Source organism: Lates calcarifer, linkage group LG2 (genome assembly GCF_001640805.2).
Source record: "Lates calcarifer isolate ASB-BC8 linkage group LG2, TLL_Latcal_v3, whole genome shotgun sequence".
Taxonomy (NCBI): Eukaryota; Metazoa; Chordata; class Actinopteri; family Centropomidae; genus Lates; species Lates calcarifer.
In genome coordinates this window covers 29,079,816-29,098,008 of record NC_066834.1, presented here as the reverse complement: position 1 = coordinate 29,098,008, position 18,193 = coordinate 29,079,816, and the positions used below count along the sequence as shown (strand labels likewise).

The 18,193-nt window shown below is 41.8% G+C and overlaps 2 protein-coding genes across 2 annotated transcripts; both read left to right on the top strand.

Moving 5' to 3' along the window:
- The first annotated feature begins 396 nt into the window (after nucleotides 1-396).
- On the top strand, nucleotides 397-7,567 carry tradd (tnfrsf1a-associated via death domain). Its single transcript, XM_018668068.2, has 5 exons — nucleotides 397-474; nucleotides 3,309-3,460; nucleotides 3,594-3,874; nucleotides 5,084-5,231; nucleotides 6,744-7,567. The coding sequence occupies exons 2-5, from the start codon at nucleotides 3,310-3,312 to the stop codon at nucleotides 7,034-7,036; spliced, it is 873 nt and encodes a 290-aa protein (XP_018523584.1). The 5' UTR covers nucleotides 397-474; nucleotide 3,309; the 3' UTR covers nucleotides 7,037-7,567.
- Nucleotides 7,568-10,743: 3,176 nt separating this feature from the next.
- Nucleotides 10,744-17,183, top strand: gnao1b (guanine nucleotide binding protein (G protein), alpha activating activity polypeptide O, b). Its single transcript, XM_018667989.2, has 8 exons — nucleotides 10,744-11,285; nucleotides 11,453-11,495; nucleotides 14,499-14,640; nucleotides 14,869-15,029; nucleotides 15,127-15,255; nucleotides 15,375-15,504; nucleotides 16,133-16,286; nucleotides 16,412-17,183. Exons 1-8 carry the CDS (start codon nucleotides 11,168-11,170, stop codon nucleotides 16,597-16,599), a joined length of 1,065 nt encoding a protein of 354 aa, XP_018523505.1. The 5' UTR covers nucleotides 10,744-11,167; the 3' UTR covers nucleotides 16,600-17,183.
- The last annotated feature ends 1,010 nt before the right edge of the window (nucleotides 17,184-18,193 follow it).

The following is an 18,193-nucleotide window of genomic DNA, read 5'->3' as shown; positions in this document are numbered from 1 at the left end:
GCGGTTTTCAAAGCTGTTGACATGAATAGAAACAGCTTATATAACCACAGTAGGAACCGATACACTGCAGAAACATGTGGCCTGTAGGTCCACCACAGGAAAGTGAAGAAAATCTATGCAGTTGTTTATCTGAATAAATTCGTATATTCACTTGACCGAGCAGTGCTATCACCTGTAGCACCGATCAGTTTTACCTCTTTAATGATAATGGTTCAGTCGTAAGTAGTCCTAATATTTTAAAGATATGTATTTGAAATCCTTTGCCCTACATACAGTATGAACCCTGAAAAAAAAAAAGACATTTCCTTCCCGTCATGATTTTTTTTTTCACCCTGGGCGGCATGTTGATATTTCTCACCAATCAGAGCTCGTTTTGATTTCTGCTTAGCCAATAGGAGGCCAGAAAGTTCGCTGCGTCAGTGGGTGTGATCTTTCAGGAGGAAGCATCAGCGAACAATATAACAAAGTTTTAAGGTAAGTTTGTACCGACTTTAACTAAGATTTTGTTCACATAGAAGTAAAACAACAGCATGTCTGTCTGCTCCCGCGTCTTAGAGTTGTTCGTGTAACACTTCAGCCGTCTGTTTGGCCGAAGTTTTACGGCAGTTGTGTCTGCCGTACGTGAGGTTCAACCACACGAACCGTACTCTCAGAAAACACACCAGAGTCCCTTCATGTTTTTCATCTTTTTAGCACAACTCTTTGAAATGTTAGATTTATAGAAACAGACGAGTGCTGTCTCCCGCTAACTGAATCAAACGGAAGTGCTGCTGTAAAACTCTCCATACATTTTCATACCTGGTGCAGGTAACTAGCGAACTTCACCTGTTCTAACCAAAAATCACCTGTACACATGGCCGCATTAACCTCATAAAAAGTGCTGTTTAGCCTGACTGTACACGTCAGTTTCATCTTTTACCCAGAAACCAACCAGTGCTGTAGAGAGGGAGAAATAATTTGTAGGTTCATTGATTTGCACATTAACAGAAAAATAGTTGGCATTAATCTGTTTTTAAGTATTAAAAAAGAAAAAAGAAAAAAAAACTTCAACGTCATGGTGACTTCCGGATTTTACTTTCTAAGACAGCTGTGTTTTGCACTTAACAATAACTTACGGTAAATGGATATAGTTAAATTCTGAGGTTTGTTTTAGTTCTTTAAGTCTATCTTAAGTGTTCATCTGTGAGTTTATTACTGATATCAGTTTTGTCAATAGATTAATAATTTAAATCATTTATAATATTAAAGTAACACTGATGTGCTGCTCTTTCTCTCATACGTGAGGCCTTTCTGCTTCTCTCTGATTGCATATCATTATAAATTGATTGGGGGGTGGTTGAACAAGTTGTGCAATTTGAACATGTTGACTTGGACGCACAACTGTCACTTTTTTTTAGATTACATCATTTTATAGACTAAATGATTCATCACACATTGACAGTAAAAATAACTGCTGGTGGTTGCCCGACAGTTTATTATATTTGATGACGTGGGTTTCCTTTATTCAGGCTGTTATCTACAGATCTATTTAGTTTAGATCTGGAGCTGTCAGTCATTAAAAACAATACAAAACAGGTAGGAACAAGATCATCTTGCGTCATCACAAAGACATTAAATTACTAATTTTGGAAATGTGTTCTTTAATTAATTATTTTTTTTCGCCTAAATGTCAGACGAGCTGTCCAGGGAATACTAGAGGGTGCCTTTTGGCAGCAAAAGCTAAATGATATATTTTAAGCTCCTGATGATCACTTAATCCTCATGCAGCTGGTGAATTAATCTCACAGTATACTTCCAGAGTACCGGTAGATAGGATAGCATATAATTACATACTGGCTAAGTTGTGGAGATTCCTGTAGACCCAGTGGCCAAGCATACTGTGTATTAGTGAAATATGAGGACATGCATATAATCCAGCTCAGAGGATGCCCTTTCCACGCAGAGCGCTGTACATCCTGTGCAATGGAGACAACACCAAGAGAGAGCTGACGGGCTTCAGTGGTTCATCCAGAGTACAGGAGTTAGGGGCTGGACTGGGGGAGGGGAGGACTGAGATTAAACATGTTTTTATGTAATGAGGGTTTCAAAAGGAGGATGGGGTAAAAAAGGATAAGGTGGAGTGAGGCCACAGCAACCACGGACCACAAGGACAGACGTGGTTTTAACTCCAGGAATAAACTGTCAAAATATTTTTGGCTGTCACTGGTCCAGGCATTTGGATTTAGTGAGGAGGTTATGTGATACTTACTTTCCTCATGGCTTTGGTGAGAAGTCAATGGAAATTGTATCTTCTGCCCCAAATGGAAGGACAGGGAAATTTAACATCTCAGGTTTACGAGCTGATGAACAAGTTCAGTGTGTAATTGAGATGTTTTAATCACCACATATATCATAGGGCGATGAATCTATTGGAGAAGGAGGTTATGTTTTCATCCGTGTGTGTTTCTTTATTTTTTTATTTTAAGCAAGATTACGCCAAAAGTGCTGAACTGATTTGCATGAACTTGGTGGAGGGATGGGGCACAGAACCCAGTACGGTTTGATGTGGATCCAGTAAAAGGGGCCCATATGACAAATAAATCATTTATGCTGTTAGTCTACTTCCTTTCCCCTTTCATTTTTCTATTATAAGAGCTAGATAGACATGTGAGGGACTGTTTGGCCTTGGAGGAGGTATGCGCTCCACTGGGTACCATTCTAGTTTGATAGATAGATTTATCATTTAGTCTATGGCATGTCTCAATGTAACAGAGACACAGGTGATGTCTTGAAATAACTTGTTTGGTTCCAGGAACAGACTAAAAACCTTTAATTTATAGGGACAGAAAACAGACAGCAGCAGCAAATCCTTGGTGAATGTTTGGTGACACTACTGGAAAAATGACTTTAAAAATTGATGAGTTGTCATAATTGTCTGATGATCAACTAATCAAATAATCTATCAGGTATTTGTCCCACATAGAAACCATTCTATCTAGGTCCATCACAAACTCAACTGAAGTCTGAAACATTGAAAAAATGACTTTTTTCTTTTTGCTCCAAAAATGATTTAAATTAAGAGACACACAGAATTGCTACATTGATCTTTGGGGGTTTCAGTTTTGTGAATCTTATAATCTGGTATTTGTTATAAAAGTAATAAAACAAGCAGCCAGTTATTATAAACTCAGTTCTGTTGATCAACCTACTTAACTGAGGAGAAATGGATCATCTCTCTATACTTTCAGTGTCTGTGTAGACCTGTGTGCTCTTTGTGTGATCCTATGATGTTGTCTGATCACCAGTGAAACAATGTCGTGTGTTCACAGAATGGCAGACAAGACTGTGGATCGTGGGCCTTGGACAGGATGTGCAGTTATGTTTCTGCAGTCGCTCTCTCCTGGTGTGGACCTCCTCTCTCTCTACAAAGACCAGCAGGGAAAGTTCATTGTTTTCAAAGTCATCAAACTGACACTTATAGGTGAGCACTGACATTGTAGCTTGGCTCTATTAGCCATGTCTAGCAGGCTAATTAAGATAGAGGAAGCATTTATAATTACATAAATGCATAGTTTTGGATGTCACTTTCATTGATGAGTGTTTTCCATGGTCAGACTCTGCAGGGGGTCTGGGTGGTTATGAGATACTGAAGGTCCATGACGCTGATCCCTTCCTGGGGGTGGAGGTGAAGTTTGTGGATGTGACGGTGTGTCAGCAGTTCCTGGAGAGCTACAGCTCTGGAGCAGTTCGTCAGTCTCTCTGCCAGCACGCGTCCCGGCTTCTCGCTCTGCCCCAGGAGTTCACAGTGGAAACCCAGCTCAAGGCCAGCACACATATCCTGGATCTCCACCTGGACAAGCTGGAGCTTTGCCTACAGCACATTCACCTGTCGCAGGTACGCTCTATGTTTCTGTTTGCTCCTTTTTGCAGCCTGACATTGTATGCATAGTCACATCTATCAAAAGTGATCCATCCCTCCAGTGTCATGTGTGGTTGACACAGAGGCTGCAGTGGTGGTTTGTCAGAGCAGTTACTTGATGTTTATCACACTCACTAAACAAATACAACAGAACAAAATGTACAATCTGTCTAAATGGTATCATCTCCCAATAACTTCATTACTTTTAAGTTAAAGTGTAGGGTATTTGATCTCATGTCTCAATTAAAAAAACAGACAGGTTAGATGGGCCACATTGATACTACAGACCCCAAAGCACAACTTCAGTGCAAATGAGTTTAGAACCACTGCAATGAAGGTGATCACATGCATAATGTCACATTAAAGCTAACTGCGTTACCACAGCTGTCTCAGTTTATCTGTGAGTTGTCTAATGCATCGTGGCTCCACAGGAAATGCCTGAACACGTTAGAAACCACATTGTGAGACTCCATAAGTCAACAGGCTACTGAACGTGAGCTGAAACACAGTTGCGGCAGTGGTGAGGAGGTCTAGGAAGAGCCATACTACCAATAACAGAGGGCGGAGTGGCCGTCCTCAAAAAATGATGCCCCACACAGTTAGCTTTTTATGCAACTGTGCACTGAAAAACAGATGGATAAGAGCTTCTGACTTGGCACAAGGATTATCTGAAAGAACATAAAAAGAAAAATCATTAATATTAGAGATAGCACGTGTGCACTGTGTTGCCATTTTTCCATCAGTATTTTTCATGAATGTAATCAGCTACAGTATGTATGAAGATGGGTGACTCTTAATTCCACCTATTAACCTCTGATTGGTCAACTGAGAACCTGGAAAGACTAACACAAATTCAGGTGCAGTCTGTGGTAGAAATGTTTCTGCATATTATAACTGTGAAAGTTTATAGCATGGAGGGTGCTCATGATCAGTCTGAAACGCAAAACTAAGGAATTTCCAGTGCGGCTGAAATTACAGGTAAGCATGCAGTTCATCCAATATATCAGGGCAGATGAAGAGAGGAGGGAGGAGCAGTAAAACCATTCAAAAACTTGAGTCCTGCGGGTGTCAGGATGTTCACTCAGACATTTAAAAAGTCCTTGTCGTTGCTTTCAGAGGGTGAGTTCACCTAAAAGCTTTCTTTCATTTTGTTAAATTTAAGTGATCATTGTAATTTTGCGCCAGCCGGAGCGTCTGCGCGATGAAGAGATCGACGATCTGGAGCAGCAGTTGCAGAGTCAGGCCCGAGGTTCTGCCCCACAGCCCACAGTCATCACACAGGAAGAGCCTCCTATCCCCAGCAACTGCTTCAAGTTTCAGAATAAAGTGTTTGGTGAGTCAAAACGATTGCTTTTAAGTTTGAGTCTTGTGTCGTGTGTCCTTCACAGACTCTGTGCTGTAGACTTAAGTCACAGTGGAGACTAAAATAGCATCAGGCAGCCAATGGGTTCAGTTGATCTTAACAATGCGCTACAGTGAAAGTGCAGAGACAGGGTACTTGATTCATGATAGTGAACATCAGTTTGCATTTATTCATTTATTTTACCACAGTTGTGAGCCTGCATGCTGCGAGGTCATGCAGTCATAAGGTTGTTTTATTTTGAAACCTCTTTCATGTTGGTGCCGTCCTGCCCTCGCTGCAAGCCTCAGCAGTCAAAAAGCAACTTTTTCTACATTGAACGTCACTGGCTGATTGTTTTTTGTTCGATTTTCTGACGGCACAAGTTTGATGCTGTTTGTCATCTGACTCTCTACTCCAACCTTTTATAAACTGATGGTCAGTCTATGGGACGAGATTAGTGCCGGTAGATAACCTATTTGGATTGTATTGATTTAGATATTGTTATAATGAAGTGTTAAAATAACATTAACTGATGAAGTACTACAGTGTAGAGTATAGAGTGAATTGGAGTCTCTTACTTAGTTAATTAAGGGTTTTAGATTTAGATTCACCTTCCTCAGACACAAGACTGTATCTGGCATCAGGGACTTCTATTCCCTGAGTGCCTCCTCTAAGCTCTGGCTGTCCTGGTTTCAAGTTGAATATTAATTATGAAAACTGATTTCATAGTGGGGAAACCAAATTTTTACATTTCTGTCAGCGTGCTCAGTTTTGCACGACAGATTCAAATTTCTGCAATGAAAATGCATCTCCAGGTTGTACTAATCTTCTTTGAAATCAGTCACTGGCTGGATGATCACATGTAAACTGTCAACAGTCTAATGTAGCTGCTGCTATATGAAAGCAACTGTGAATAACATGTGGTGGTGTTACCTTAAAACAGCTGCATTAAACCTCAAACTATGAGACTCCCCCAGTGTTGTGAGTAAAATGAGGAATATAGTCCATTTCAGAGGGATACTTAACACAGCTGAAACAAAATGCCTGCCCTCAGATTCACTTTTCCTCATGGGATTTGTAAATTGATGTTGGTGGTTCTTATGGGACAAGGGGAAAACAGAGATTTTTCCTGAAATTTCTTAGCTGTAGGAGAAGGTAGAGAATTTGGTCATTGAGCCTGATCATGAAAATATATGATCTGAAAGCTGCACCGATCAATGTTTTCATATTGGAGTGAATGACTGTGTGTAACATCAGCTTGTTCCAGTGTCCTCAAGAGGCCAAAAATCAATTAATGCTGCTTTAATGCTTTGCTAATTGATAAAAGCTCCTATAGTGATGTAGGCCTACTCTATAAAATCCTGTTGACGCCCTTTAAGGTAAAGGTGCACAGCAAGTCTGTGGGTTATTGTACGAAATGTCTAAGGTTTACACAAAAACCACAATTAAGTGCATTTACATTTATGTTTCTCCCCTTCATCCTTTATCTTTTGGCTCCGTCAGAGGACCGAATGCTGACAGCGGCAGATGTTCAGAGCTTTTCTAACGGAGTGGGCCGTCAGTGGAAACACGTAGGGAGGGCCTTGGGGAAGAGCTGCCGGGCTCTGAAGGGTCCCGCCATAGACAACCTGGCCTACGAGTATGAGAGAGAAGGGCTGTATGAGCAAGCCTATCAACTGCTCAGCCGCTTCATCCAGGCAGAGGGGAGAGCGGCCAAGCTGAGCCGGCTGGTCAAAGCACTGGAGGACTGCAAACTCACCAGCCTGGCTGAAAATATTCTGGACATTCAGCCGTGAGAGTAACTCAGCCGTGCTTCTGTCTCTGCGTGTACGAGTCGTGAAAACTGAGGGGGACAGGTCCTCCCTGCATGAGGAGTGGTTGACTTTGTCCCACCTGCTTTAATATACAGTATGTTTGTCCTTGATTGATGTCTATCATCCTCACGTTCAAAATCATTCCTGAGTGTTAGTGTGTGTGTGTGTGTGTGAGTGTGTGCGTGCATGCATGCATGTGTGTGTGTGTGTTTCAGACATGCTAACATCTCTTGAGTGTTTCATATCATGATTTGCTTTTCATTTATTAGTGTTATTGATTATTGTTTTCATTTAGATGAAATCTGTCATCACTGTTTAAAAAAATGCTGTCCTGATTTTGATGCACTGTTTTAAACTGTTCCCATCACGTACCTCTTTTTATTTCTGCTCTATAACTCAATTTATGAAGCCTTTTGGGTTTTGTTACTAATGAGTGAACAACTGAAGGTTATAGATTTTTTTTTTTCTACAAAATGGGTGCATTCAGATTAAATGGTTGTTAAAAAAAAAAAAGGTCTTCATGTTTGTGTTTGATGCATTAGTGTAATTAAAACTGAAAACATAATTTTGTCAAAATTCCCTCAGGTATAATTTAGTATTAATCCACCCTGCTTACCATCACCATCACTCCCTGTCACTCACACACACGTGCACATGCTCATATGATTAAAACTGCTGATTACTGATATTGTTGATGGGTGTGTGTATGTGCCTGTGTGAGTTGTGGTGTGGGAGCTCCAGGGTCGAGAGGTGGAAGTTGGAGCTGAGGTGTGTGTGTGTGTGTGTAGGTATTATCTGAGCCTGGTTGTCAAAGAGGAAATTCACTGATGGATTGAGTCTCTACTGGTTTCATTCAGGGTCCATTGTAAAAAAAAAAAAAAAAAAACACCCGACCATCCATCCAGATGTGATGTGTGGATTAGAAGCTTTTATCACACAAACACACTTATGTCTGCTATATGGTTTGAGCACAACCCCCAGCCTAGACATACACAGGTTTATAAGTTATGATAAACACACACATCTCATTTTATGTCAGCTGTAACCACTGCAGAGGAAACTGAAGTAGTGTCTGTTTTATGGGGGGATTTATGACATAAAGAGGAGTTTAAATTACATAAGAACATTACTCATTATACATTTTACACTGACACAGATACTGCACAGGTTGGGCTTTTAAAGCTGACTGATATTATTTAAGACTAAATATGTTGTTTTATGTTTTTCAGGCAAAAAAAAAAAAAAAAAAAAAAATAATACCCATCAGTGCAAACAAAGCAACATTTAGACAACAATAATGTTGACACTAGATTAACTGTAAACGCAAATAAATTTTGTGATTTTTTTTTCTTCCTTTTTTTATTTCATTTTGAGTTTGGTTGGTGGCAAGTCCATAATGGATGTGACTGTAAAGAAAATGCTCTCCCTCCCTCTCTCTCTCTCTCTCTCTCTCTCTCACACACACATACCAGATAAGCTGTCTTTGATTATACATTCGCTCATGATCAAGTACTCAGTTTTTACATTTTACATTTACATGTTGTTTTATAAAATATGATACTTACTGTACATACAGTAAGTAAAATTAACTCCACCTAAACCAGCTGCAACAAATATGTCTTACATGTGTATGCAGATGAATCACTGCAGATGTATGAATGTATTTATTTATAATGAGGTATTTGTATCAGTGGTGGAATGAAACGAAGTTCGTACTTTATATTTGTACTTTTTACTCCACTACATTTATTTAACTAGTCACTTTGCAGATCAGGTTGTTATATAAAATAAAAGTGATGAGCCCATATAGCTGAACACACCGAACAGTATAGCGAGTATTTCTACTTTTGATACTTCAAGTAAGTTCTTTAGCCCTGTGATGGACTGGTGATCTGTTCAGGGTGTACTCCGCCTCTCGCCTGATGTCAGCTGGGTTAGGTTCCAGCCCCCCTGCGACCCTTAACGGATAAGCCGTATAGATATGATGGATGGATGGATAGTGCTTAGGTACTTTTAATTAAGTAACATTTTGAATGCAGAATTTGTACAGTAAAGTACTTTTACAGTGAGGTATTGCTACTTTTACCCAAGCAAAGGATCTGAATACGTCCCACATGTCCATTGTTGTAGAGCTACTATTTCACAAATGACGATCCAAGATCTTGTGCTTCTTGTCCACCACCATGCCTGTGTGTTTTAGGCCTGTTTATGTTGTTGACAGGGGTGGAAGAAGTGCTCAGATGCTTTAGTTCAGTAAAAGCACCAATGTCAACATGTAAAAATACTCTGTTACAAGTAAAAGCCCTACATTTAAAATTCTACTTACATAAAGGTAAATAAGTATTATTTATTATTAAGACTGTCTTTCAAAGTATCAAATAGAAAATTACTTGTTTTTGCAGAAAATTGTCTTTGACTGTGTAAGTAATATTTTACTGTTGTAGCTGCTGGGGGTGGAACTAATTTAAACTACTTTACATACAGTTATGTAATTTAGTCCAATGGTTCCCAGCCTAGGGGTTGGGCCCCTCCGAGGGGTCACCAGATAAATCTGAGGGTTCATGAGATGATTAATGAGAGAGGACGGAAGAAAAAAAACAGCACAGGACTTTTTCCTCTCATCTTTGTTTTTGTTTATGAAATATTGGATCATTTTACTTCTTTGTGCCTCAGTTATTGAAGTGAAACCGTCTGAGAGGGTTAGAGAGGAAATGTCTCTGTCTTGGATCCGTACATGACAAGGAGCCCCAGTTGTAGATACAAGGTCACAAGTCACAATGCTTAGAAACCACTGCTTTAATCTTTAACCAGGTCTTGTGTTTTATAAGCTGATCGTGTTTTTATTGTAAATTTAGAAATCTAAAAATTAACAAGTAATCATAGCTGTCAAATAAATGTGGTGGAGTCAAAACAATAATATTTCCCTGCTTTCCCCTGTGGTGCAGTAGAACTATAAAGCAGAATAAAATGTAAATACTCTGGTAAAGTACCAATACCTCTGATTTGTACTTAAGTACTGTATTGAAGTAAATGAACTTTATTCAAGCAGGTACTGCAAGTACAGAGCCAGTTAAAAACAAATTGTGTGTACAACTTGGGTGTATCCTCAGGGGGACTGATATAGCCTAAAGAAAGAAACAAACTAGATCAAATAATAACATTTTTTTAAATGTGTGATATGTTTTCACAGCTTTTTTGTTTGTGCATTCAGCCACAGGTGAAATGTTTTGGTTTATATCGACAATCAGCTCAGCCAATCAGAAATTTGTTTTTTTTTTTTCTCTTGTAAATTTTGATGTATAAATGTAAAACATGGATAAAATAACAGAAAAGAATAATTAAATAAAACCGAGAGCAAGAATTCTTGTCACTATCAGCGAATCTAGACTCGAAATCTTCTCCACAGTAAAGTAAATGTTGAGTAAATGTAGGAACTTTCCACCACAGGTTGTTGACATGATTAGACGCGAGTCCTTGGAGAAGAGAGGAACAGCAGCGCTTCAACAACAACACGGGAGGACAACATTTCCCATCTACACTCTCTTTAATGTGAATAATCTTTCACAGGCCGTGATTAAACCTCGGCCTCTCTGACGTCAGCCAGATTGTCTGCGGTAGGTGAGTCTCGCGCGGACAGCTCCGCTCCCTTCTCGTGCTCTCGCGCCCCTCCTGCATTTCCTTCGCGAACACATACGATGAAATCGCTCGCGCTCGCTGTCATCATCATCATCATCATCAGCGCCGCCCTGTAGAGAGAGAGAGAGAGAGAGAGAAGAGAGAGAGAGAGAGAAAAGAGAGAGAACCCCCCTCCTCCCCACCTAACAACAACCCCAACCCCGCAGGCTCGAGCACAACGACCCCACCCCCCCAACCCCCTCTGAGAGAGGGGACGGAGCGAGACACACACTCAGAGTCACGGAGAAAAAGAGCGTCTCTGGATCCCGGCTCTGTTCTGCCCTCAATCCGGGCCTAATGCTGTAGCAGACCGCGCCGAGGAGCGAGCGAGAGCGACAGAGAGAGAGAGAGAGACATCGCGCTGATTGAGAGTCGGTGAGGGACAGGGCGGACAGGGCGGACCGGAGCGACGACGGGATTGTTCATTCGCCTGGAAACATGGGATGTACACTGAGCGCCGAGGAGCGCGCAGCTCTGGACCGGAGCAAGGCCATCGAGAAAAACCTGAAGGAGGACGGGCTGGTCGCCGCCAAGGACGTCAAACTGCTTCTGCTCGGTAAGAGAAGAGCCTCTCTCCCCCCTCCCCACCCCAACGCCGGCCACTCAGGCTGCGGTGGCGCGAGGGCTCGGTGTGCTTGTGGTGGGACTGCATATGGGGCGGAGGTGCTCTCCGTGGTACTGATTTCACTGCCGGCTCTCACTCTGCCCTCCGTTTCTCCACAGGCGGCGGAGAGTCCGGCAAAAGCACCATCGTCAAACAGATGAAGTGAGTGTCCCTCCTTTCTTTTTTATCTTTTATTTTTTTCTCCTTCTATAGTTTATTTTAACGCTCTCTGACACAGCCGGAGTAAAAGGCCCGAGATTGCGCCTCCCCCTGTCTGTGCTAAGGCAGGTTTGAGCCGCCATGTTTCGAGAGGCCGTGTAGCCTCCGGAGGAGTGCCGGTGACTCGAGCACCTCCTGCAGACCGACAGTAAGGCTGCGGAGGCCGCACCGGTGCGTCCCAGGGTGCTGTTCACTGCCTGGGTGCTGAAATGTAGTTAACGAGGGTTTTACTTGACTACAGGGAGTGTACGACTGGGAATATGTGGGTGTTGTTCCTCTCTCTCTCTCTCTCTCTCTCTCTCTCTATCTCTCTCTCTCTCTCTGTGTGTGTGTGTGTGTGTGTGTGTGAATTACAGTGAGGTCACTACAGCTCCATTAGTGAATACCTCTGCTTTTAATCTTAATGGCTTTAAGTGCCCGATATCGCCGGGAGTACTTTGCCTATAAAGCGGATTTACGCAGAAATATGGCTTCTAAAACCGCATCTAAACCTTCCCCTGTCTAAGCTTTGATGTTTTAAATCACTGTTGTTGTTTTCTCTAAACCTCTTAGTTAAGTTTCTAGATGTTTCAGTCCGAGAAAAAGGCACGGCCCATTGTATATTTTGTCCTGTGTAACATCCCTCCCTGTCTCTGTGGGCAGCTCTCTCTCTCTCTCTCTCTCTCTCCATCCTGCTCAGCACATCCCAGGCCTGCCACTGCACTGGCTGCCTCCTCCTCCTCCTCCTCCTCCTCCTCTTCTTCTTCTTCCCTCCATGCCCTGCTTCCTCCTCTTCACCTCATTAACCCTCCCTGTGGTCCTCCTCCTCTGGCTGTCTGTAACTCACTGCTCAGCCCCAAGTCAAGACACCAGGGCCAAATAGTGTTTACAAACACTCTTCAGGGTTTGCTTTAGCCTCAGCAGAGCCGCAGATGGATGGGTTTTACTACACACTGTGGGTCATAAAGGTTAGGTATTGGAGGGGAAATGTAGCATCTTCTGTTGTGATTTGTCTGCTTCTCGTCATCGTCATCTCATGCTGGTCCAGAGTTTCTTTATTTTAGTTTCTCCAGGCCTAGATGTGGCAGTGAAATGAGACAGGGGCTACAGTCAGAGTGAAACTAAACCTGATAGACTTTCACTGCATTGAAAAGGGAGAGAGATGGAGAGAGTATGGAAGGACACGAGAAACAACTTTACAACGATTAAACTAAGAAATTGTCAGAAAATGTGACCTATAAGTACAAGTGTCACAGCTGAAAAGATAAGATAAGATAATCCTTTATTAGTCCCACAATGGGGAAATTTACAAGATGAACCCAGAGGGGCAGATCTGGTTTATGGATACATGAATTAAACAGGAGGTCACTTCATTGATGGGAGACGTCGTGCTAACCAGTCAGTTGCAGCTGCAGAAATGTCAGGGACGTCTATTTTTATACTTTTCAGACACTGTGATTGGTTGGTTAAGTTGTCATCAGCTGCACATACTGTATATAGAGCTGAAACGATTAGTCCATTTAATTAAAAATTAATCTGTGACTATTTTGATCTATTAATCTATTAATCGTTTGTAAGTCGTTAGTTCAGCTAAAAAAATTAACTGGTTCTGACTTTATTGAATGTGAATATTTACTGCTTTTCTTCATCCGCAGTGAATCAAGTGAATAGTCTGCAGATGAATCGATGATGAGTATGTTAGTTGCAGGCTTAATTGTATGATAATCCAAGTTTTTGCCTTTGGCTTGTGAGGCTTATTCACTTATCGTCATGCATTTTACGTAGACTGAAATCACTTTCTTTCAGGGGTTTCCCCCAGGTAAATGTTCAGCACAGGTGGTAAACCACCAAGCTCCTGCGGCATCTCACTCCAAAACATTTGTCACTTATCTTAGAGCTGAAACGATAAGTTGATTAATCGATCAGCTGATTGACAGGCAGCTGTTTCGATGACTGAAGGGTTTCAGTCGATTATTTCTAGCAAAAATACCAAACATCTGCTGGTTCCTGCTTCCTAAATGTGAGGATTTGATGCTTTTCTTTGTCATATGACAGTAAAATGAATATCTTTGAGTTTTGGACGAGAAATTTCAAGACATGACCCTCAGCTGTTCAAAACTAAAACAGGCATTTTTCACTGGGATTAATAGGCAGATTAATTGAAATTAAAATGACTTGTTAGTGGCAGCCTTAAATTATTTTGCTGTGTGATACTGAATCACTACTCCGAAAGGTTAATGTTTTATTTCATAAAACTGCTGATTGTTGCGATGTTAGTGGACGTGGCCAGGTGGTCGACCTCTGCCATAAGACATCTTTTCATTACGTCCAGTGATGAGATGAATAGAGGTTAAAAAAAAAAAAAAAACATCCTTATTTATTTTCCCCCTCATGCATCAATCACTGATCACAAACAAGGCAAAGAGAAGCTGCTGAATGTGGACTGCAGGTCAGATTCAGACAGATATGACTGATGTTTGGTAGATTCAGTCTAGGTGAGGTCATGGTGAGGGTGCACTGGTGGATAATTAATGTTGACTAGATTATAAGGAGTTTAACTGTGTCGTACTAAAAGTAACAGCAGAGTCCTGTGTAGTGTGATTGATTAGTGCTCTGACCGATTCCACTCCATTACCCGTCATAAATTATAAATGGCTAAAATATCACATTACTGTCCAAGTAGTACAGATCACAGACTGAGACTGTGATCAATTTCTGTCCCATTACACACTGACTCACTTAAAGATGCATTTTAGGCAGAGACGGTAGGAAGAAGACGGAAGAGAGAGCACTCAGTGATGTGCGTTTGATGACACTCGCACAGAACGCTCAATAATCTGCCCTAAATATGTGGAGCTTTTATTTTGAAAAGACAATTGATCAAGTCTCTGTGAACATATGGACATGTGTGACTTTCTGGTCAGTCCAAGCTTGTGTCTCTGTGGTAATATCTGTGTGCGCATGCAGGATTATCCATGAAGATGGCTTTTCTGGGGATGATGTGAAGCAGTATAAGCCTGTGGTCTACAGCAACACCATCCAGAGCTTGGCGGCCATCCTCCGAGCCATGGACTCACTGGGCATCGAGTTTGGAGACAAGGATAGAAAAGTTAGTCTTTACCTTTGTCCTCCAGCTGAAATGTTCATCTACAGACTAGAAACTGAGATTTATTAGAAATGTAGGTGTTGAAATGTGATGCGTTATATTTGATTTGTTGCGAAAAACATATATAACATAAAACATCCCCACAGTACCATTACAATAGATGCTACATAATTAATATACACATATAAGCTTCCTCCTGTCCCTCTGACCTTGTGTGATATGTCTGTCCAGGCTGATGCTAAGCTGGTTTGTGATGTGGTCAGTCGTATGGAGGACACAGAGCCGTACTCTGCAGAGCTTCTCACCGCCATGAAGCGCGTATGGGCCGACGCTGGGACTCAGGAGTGCTTCAATCGTGCCCGGGAATACCAGCTTAACGACTCTGCTCAATAGTGAGTAGAGCAGAAGGACAATAACAACCTCTGTTTGTAAAATAAAAAAAGTCTTCTAATGCATTATCTTGTTGATCTTCCTCCCTGTTGTCACCAGCTATCTGGACAGTCTAGACCGGATCGGGGCAGCAGACTACCAGCCCACAGAGCAGGACATCCTGAGAACCCGAGTGAAGACCACCGGCATCGTCGAGACCCACTTCACCTTCAAAAACCTCCATTTCAGGTAGCAAGCGCAGAGTCGTAGCCCGTGACAATGTGGCCTTTATCATTGTCGTTTCGTCTTAGATTAGGTTCAGGGATTACAGCTCTGCCTCTCAACTGACTTCTCACACTGTTTCCCAGGCTGTTTGACGTGGGAGGTCAGAGGTCAGAGAGGAAGAAATGGATCCACTGCTTTGAAGATGTGACGGCCATTATCTTCTGCGTTGCTCTGAGCGGCTACGACCAGGTGCTCCATGAAGATGAAACGACTGTAAGTGTGACTCCGCTGATAAAGTCTGAATTGCTCCGGTGCACAGTTCATGGTGGAGCTGGGGCTGATGTTATAAGCTGATACTGAGGAGATAAGACACATGCAACCATACAACCGCCACAGCACCATTTCAGCTCTGGTCTCTGTTAATTTGACAGTTTTTATAGAAATTCTTCACATTATTTTTTCATGCCTAACAAACTGTTATTTATGTAGCCCAATTTGTCTCAGAGGGCTTTACAACCTGTCCTTACATGAAGAAATTAATGACACCAAAAAAGGTGGAGAAACCCCACAAAGAGCAGCAGAGGAGGGATCTCTCCTGCAGGATAGACAGTGAAACTACCACTACAACTTGTAATAAACTGTAAAAACAGTTTATTTATTTTCTCCTTCCTTCTTCTTCATGTCAGGCAGGTGCCGGGGGTTATCTGTTCCTCAGTGATATTAGATAAAACACAACCTTTTCCAGATAAAACTGTAACATCATCATCAACACTGCGATGGTATTGGGTCAGTTGTACATGAAGCGGTCAGTCAGCGATCAGTGTTTTGTTGTAACCCTACCTGCTTGAGCTCTGTCCTCACTGTAACACTAACCTCATTTTTATATTTACTCCTCTCGCAGAACCGCATGCACGAGTCGCTCATGCTCTTCGACTCCATCTGTAACAACAAGTTCTTCATCGACACCTCCATCATCCTCTTCCTCAACAAGAAGGATCTGTTCGCTGAGAAGATCAAGAAGTCACCGCTGACGATCTGTTTTCCAGAATACACAGGTGAGTCCCTTTATTTACGCTCATTCGCTCTCAGTCAGAGCTGCAAAGTGATGAACACCAGTCCTTCATTGCTCTGGTCTCTTCTCTCCCTCTCTCTCTCTCCCATTTCCTCCAATTGTCTCCAGGTGCTAATACTTACGACGATGCTACTGCATATATTCAGGTTCAGTTTGAGAGTAAGAACCGCTCTCCCAATAAGGAGATCTACTGTCACCTGACCTGTGCCACAGACACAGGAAACATCCAGGTAGTGTTTGATGCCGTCACTGACATCATTATTGCAAACAACCTTAGAGGGTGTGGCTTATACTGAGGCCTGGCCAAGCACAGAGGTTGTCATGGAGAGTATGAGGTGTTAATAATGATAATTTTGATGATACTTAAACACATAAATATGTAATTCTACACGTCCAAACGGACCCAAAGAGCTGCCGTCAGACACCACACTGGATTATTGCCATGATTTGTTCCCTTCCTCTCTTTTTGATTTCAGTATACAACCCCAGTTTTTGTCATATCAAAACTGTGTTTTTGTTTTTGTTTTGTTTTTTTGAGCTGAATGTTTCATGTTTTGTTGATGAATGTGTCAACAACTGGGAAGAGAATCAGAAACAGCAGCACCAGAGGTTTTATTCAGCTCGAGTCTTGTTTTGAGGGGGGAAAAAAGAAAGAAAGAAAAAAAAACTTCAACCCTTAAATGCATCACGAGGAGCGTGCAATGTCATTTTTAAGCACAACATGGAATACTGTCCCATTCTTTATGTGACATTTTTTTAAATGTGCAAGTCTCAAGGCATTTATATCTGTACTGAATACAACCTCTGCTGTGCTGTTTGAAGAGTGTGAGTAAATGTGTGTGTGTGTGTGTGTGTGAGTGTGTGTGTGTGAAAGGTAGGAAATGATGATTATGATGTCGGGGAGGTGGCTGTACTCGTGGCTGAGGGTCATGGTTGGAAAGAAGGAGGCTATTTTAACTTTCAGACGGGACAAAGCTCCCCTCTCCTTTAGTCCCACACATGACTGAGTAGCCTGCAGGTCTGTTCCTCTCCGTTTTCTCTTTTACTTTAAAACATAATGAAAGAGAGGATTCTTCTGTTCAGACTGGCTGGCCCATTGCCATTGGCCTCCTGTGGCGTGAGAAAACGCCTATCAGCCAATGATATCTCAAAAAGAAAAAAAGAGCGTCATATCGGTGCCAACCATCTGAGAACGACAGATAGGGGATTAGGATCAGAAATCATAGCTCACACTATCAACTAATATTATTTAAGTGACACAGATATAACATTTTATTATCATCGAATGATATATTTATTTAACCCTCATGCCCTACATGCCTCCTCCTACCTCCTGAAATCCCGTGCCACATTATTTATTTCCTGTCATGAAAAACTGGGGTACACAATACCTGTCTGCGGTTCAGAGGGTAGAAAGCAGCCTTCCAACAACATCTTGTTCTCTGTGTGGTGCTTTTACCCTTCGATGTGAATCTGTGTAGAAATAGAAGACTGCACGAGGACAACAATATTATTTGAGGCAGCCTCTGTCTGGGGAGTTGTGGGGTTTTTTAACCCTCCTCTCCCCCCCGTTCAGTAAACAGGGAACCATTATCCCCACCTCCCCAACCCCACCTCCCCTCCGTCTGTCACATTTCTCTTTTCGCAGAGAAAAAGTACAGCTCTCCATTTTCACCTGTGCACCCAGGAATTCATCTTCCAGTCCCTGTATACTCTTTCCTATCACATATCAGCCCGTATCCTATCTCCATTTTCACCTTAAAAGCACCGTACTGTATATATATATTATGATAATACCAGATTTTTTTCTTTTTCTTTTTTCTTTTTTTTTACTGTGAATGTTTTTGTGCTGCACCCCATCCTACTTGGTAGTTTATTGGTTGCTCTCAT